Source organism: Coffea eugenioides, chromosome 3 (genome assembly GCF_003713205.1).
Source record: "Coffea eugenioides isolate CCC68of chromosome 3, Ceug_1.0, whole genome shotgun sequence".
Taxonomy (NCBI): Eukaryota; Viridiplantae; Streptophyta; class Magnoliopsida; order Gentianales; family Rubiaceae; genus Coffea; species Coffea eugenioides.
This window is the reverse complement of record NC_040037.1, coordinates 10,296,910-10,301,806: the sequence shown is the minus strand read 5'-3', so window position 1 is coordinate 10,301,806 and position 4,897 is coordinate 10,296,910. Positions and strand designations below refer to the sequence as shown.

Sequence of the window (4,897 nt, the reverse complement as noted above, 5' to 3'; positions counted from 1 at the left end):
ACTAAAAGCTATCTAGGTGGTCCCCACACATGTGGACAAAGCCTCCCAAGTACTTCTTGTTCCAAGTCTCTCTACGTTGCTTTCTTTGAAGCCCAAATGTCCAAATGCCTTTCACTAACTTGTGGTCCCCCACCAATTCAAGGGCCCAAGGATTAAAGCCCTTAGAAGTCTCCATATTTTTCACAAAGTCCCTCCTTTTTGTTAGTTTTCTGCTTCATTCCTGAAATTGATTCCAAATACCAAATATGAGTAAATATCAGCAATTAACACAATATTTGTCAGGGATAGAAGGGAAAATTAATAATAAAAATACTAACAAATTATACCCTATCAGCTTGAATTGAACTCTTTTGATTTTGCCTTGGTTTCAATGCGGGAAGGAGAAATGGACTGCTTTTATCTGCATTACAATTGGCAAAGTATCTATGAGGTCAAGAGAATATAAGAGTCCAATTGACGGCAAAGTACTAAGTTTCAACGTGTACGTTCATAAGGAAAGAAGAATGGCCAAAAAACAAAAAGATAATGAAGACCGCTGACGTCTAGTATTTAAAGGGAGGATCCATCAACGTCTCATTTTGTAGTTCATACAAGTAAACAAATTAACCAATTGGTCCATCTTCAGCTGAGATAGAGCAAAAGCAATCATGCTTCCAAATTTCATAAGAGAGGTTTTTTTCATGTTTATTTTAGTACTACATACACTCTGGCCAACACTTCCTTCCAAAGTTTGTGCATCAGATTTTGCTGAAGAGGCTGCTTCACTCTTGAAATGGAAAGCCAATTTTGCCAACAAGAATAGTTCCCTTTTCATTTCATGGAATATATCGCCAACCCAAGCCAAGAATTCTTCCAGCCCTTGCACTTGGGCTGGTGTTTCATGCAATATTGATGGAAGTGTCAACAGATTGAACCTCACAAATTCCAATGTCAGCACGACACTCTCTGACTTTCCATTTTCATCGTTGCCAAACCTTGAATACGTTGATCTTTCCATGAATGAACTTTTTGGCAGCATACCGCCCCAGATTGGTAATCTTTCCAAGCTCATTTATCTCGATTTCTCGTTCAATCAGCTGTCACAAGAAATCCCACCTGAAATTGGCTTGTTACGAAATCTTCAAGTCCTCCATCTGAACGAAAATCAATTGTCTGGTCCAATTCCTGAGGAATTAAGCCATTTAGTCTGTCTTACTGAGCTTGTTTTGAATACCAATAACATCAGTGGCACCATTTCATCTTCCTTTGCAAATCTGAGAAACTTGACATACTTGTCTTTATATGAAAACCTATTATCAGGTTCCATTCCTCCAGAAATAGGAAACCTATCCAATCTTGTCACTGCTTTTTTGAGCTCTAACCTTCTAACAGGTTCAATTCCACCTGTTCTAGGTAACCTCAATAAGTTGGAGACCTTGTTCCTTTTCCAAAATGATCTGTCTGGTCCCATTCCAGTTGAGTTAGGGCAGTTGAAATCACTTCAAAGTTTGAGCTTGTTTGGAAATAATCTCATTGGCACAATCCCAACATCACTGGGTAATCTGACGAATTTGACTGTCCTCCATCTCTATGATAACCAACTCTCAGGCTCCATTCCTGAAGAGTTGGGCAACCTAGAGCTACTTACAGATTTGGAACTAGACAGGAATGAACTGAACGGTTCTATTCCTAAATCATTTGGTGATCTGAGCAACCTGGAATTTCTGTTTCTCCGTGAAAACCAGCTTTCTGGTTCCATTCCAGAGGAGCTTGGGAAGTTGGCAAAGTTGGCTGTGATGGAGATGGATACAAATCAATTCTCTGGTCATCTGCCGGAACATCTTTGCCAAAATGGAACACTTCAGAACTTCACGGTAAGCAACAACAAGCTGATAGGACCAATCCCTATAAGCTTGAAAAATTGCTCAAGTTTATTTAGAGCTCGATTTGAGGGAAACAGGCTGACTGGGAATCTGTCAGAGATGTTTGGTATCTACCCCACCTTGAATTTCATGGATCTTAGCAACAATGAATTCTATGGTGGACTTTCTGGCAACTGGGTAGATGCCCAAACTTGGCAGCTCTTTTGCTTGCCGACAATCACATCACAGGTCAGATCCCTTCAGAACTGGGAAATGCATCTCAACTTCATGCACTCGATCTTTCTTCCAATGACTTTACAGGGGAAATTCCAAACCAAGTTATGATTCTGGCTTCCATGCTCAATCTAAATCTACAAAATAACCAACTTTTTGGCAATATACCGGAAGAAGTCAGTTTGCTCAAAAATCTGCTTTACCTTGACCTGTCACGAAATTTCTTGCGTGGATCTATCCCACAAACTTTAGGAGGTTACCAACAATTGTTTTACCTGAATTTGAGCAACAACAACTTAAGTCAACAGATTCCACCTCAGATGGGTAAGTTAACTCGACTTTCTGTCTTGGATCTGAGTCATAATCACATCACAGGAGAAATACCACCTGAGTTCAGAAGTTTTCAGAGCCTAGAGATATTGGATATTTCCCATAACAATCTCTCTGGTTTCCTTCCAAATGCTTTGGCTGAACTGCCTGGTTATTTGCATATTGACATATCTTTCAATAATTTAGAAGGTCCAATTCCTTATGGCAGAGCCTTTAAAAATATCACCATAGAAGAATTGAGGGGAAACAAAGGTTTGTGCGGTAATATTACTGGTTTACAAGCATGTAGAAGTCCTCAATTGAGTATGAAGCGTGTAAAGGATAAGGGGTTGAATCTTGTTCTCGTAATTGTGCTCCCTCTTCTAGGATCGCTAATTCTTCTTTGTGCATTCTTTGGAGCCCTTAAAATATGTCGACAAAGGGAAAGAAAAACCACTGAGAATGTAGTGGATGCTGATTTGTTTTCCATATCAACATTTGATGGCAAAGCAATGTACAGAGAAATATTAAAAGCAACAGAAGATTTCAGCGAAATATTCTGCATTGGGGAAGGAGGTTATGGAAGTGTTTACAAGGCAATGCTCCCACCTGGTAACTTGGTAGCTGTAAAGAGACTTCATCTGCTGCCGGAGAAGGTGTACTTCAACAGTTTCTTAAATGAGATAAGAGCCTTGACAAACATCAAGCACAGAAACATTGTTAAACTCTACGGTTTCTGCTCAAATTCCACAAACTCCTTTTTGGTCTATGAGTACCTTGAGCGAGGTAGCTTGGCCAAAATTTTCAGCATGGAAGAAGAAGCAAAGGAACTAGACTGGGAAAAGAGGGTGAACATCATCAAAGGCGTGGCTCATGCCCTATCTTACATGCATCATGATTGCACGCCTTCAATAGTTCATCGGGACATTTCAAGCAACAATGTGTTGCTTGATTCAGAATATGAGGCTCGTGTTTCAGACTTTGGCACTGCTAAATTTCTCAGGAAGGATTCATCTAACTGGACTACTCTTGCTGGCACGTTAGGATATGTCGCGCCAGGTAATTAATAGGGGTTATAATTTCTCTCTTTTATAGGTATTAAGTGTGGAGGTTTTCCTGATGATATGATTTTCCGTGCAGAGCTTGCTTATACAATGAGTGTCACTGAAAAGTGTGATGTTTATAGCTTTGGGGACCTGACATTGGAAATAATCAAAGGGAAGCACCCTGGTGAATTAGTTGTCCATCTGTTGTCTTCAACACCTGGAGATATAGAACTAAAAGACTTGTTGGACCGGAGACTTTCGCATCCCACACAAGAAATTGAAAAGATTCTGATATCAACCGTCAAACTAGCAAAGGCATGTTTACATGTGAATCCAAAATCTAGGCCAACTATGCACATTGTTTCGAGTTTGTTACCTGTGGGTGCACCGTGAGGGCAACATTTTGGTAGGTAACCATCAAGGGAATTTTATTTGAGTGGGAAACATTGTTTGGAGTTTACATGTGAATAACATTGATTTTCTTTGTACCTTGGTATATCTCAAAATTGAATACTAAACCTAAAAGACAAGCAATTTTCCTTGTAATACTTACTATACCATTAGAAATTTCCATAAAGCTTGAAATATATTTTTTTTGAAAGTTTCATATTGTTATTGCAAGTTTTAGAGGAATTTCTAAAATTATGATGAATTTTAAAAAAATTCTACAAAGGGGGCATTTTGTGTATGGGATTCCGTCCAAGAGGTCTTCGCATTCAGCAAATGCGAGCTCAAGGAACTCGCATTTGCTGAATGCGAAGTCTCCTTGAATTTTCCGACCACCGAAATCCAAAAAAAAAGAAAAAAAAACAGACCTCACATTTATTAAATGCGAGGTATATGACCTCGCATTTAAGGAATGCGAGGTAAGTGACCATTTTCCCTTGCTTTATGATTTCACTGCAAATTATAAAATGATTTACAATTTGCAATGAAAATTTCTACAAATTTTATTACTTAAGGCTCTAAATTCATCAGAACTGGAAAAAAAAATCCCATAATATTGCCGTCAATACTTGATAATAATTTGGGACAATAAATCTTAAGCGAACTAGTAGGCTTTCGGCTTTACTGTATCTCGCATCCGATAAATGCGAATTCCTAGAAAATTATCTTCAAAATTTGCTTTTTTTTTTTTAATTAGGAGCATACAATCATTTTTGTTTTTGCATTGACATTTATCATAGACAAATAAATCCTTTTTATTTTAAAACTCACATGAGTTAGAAGTTAGCAAATGTGAGCTCTCAATACAAAATTTTATCTACTAGTAATTCTTTGTATATAAATAACAAAAAAGTTATATTTCTTATAGATTAAAAGATTTGATAATTTCTTGGTTAGAAAGGCTGTATGATGCTCAAAAGCTGTTGGGTTGATGGTTTTTAGTAAGATTATAGAGCAAAAATGAAGATTTGTGAATTGGGTGAGTTTGGAAGAGAGAAAACGCAAGGAAGAAGAAGAAGA

At 37.9% G+C, this 4,897-nt stretch overlaps 1 protein-coding gene across 1 annotated transcript; it reads left to right on the top strand.

Moving 5' to 3' along the window:
* The first annotated feature begins 995 nt into the window (after nucleotides 1–995).
* Nucleotides 996–3,823, top strand: LOC113766007 (MDIS1-interacting receptor like kinase 2-like). Its single transcript, XM_027310238.1, has 3 exons — nucleotides 996–1,968; nucleotides 2,061–3,443; nucleotides 3,525–3,823. Exons 1-3 carry the CDS (start codon nucleotides 996–998, stop codon nucleotides 3,821–3,823), a joined length of 2,655 nt encoding a protein of 884 aa, XP_027166039.1.
* Nucleotides 3,824–4,897: the final 1,074 nt, after the last annotated feature.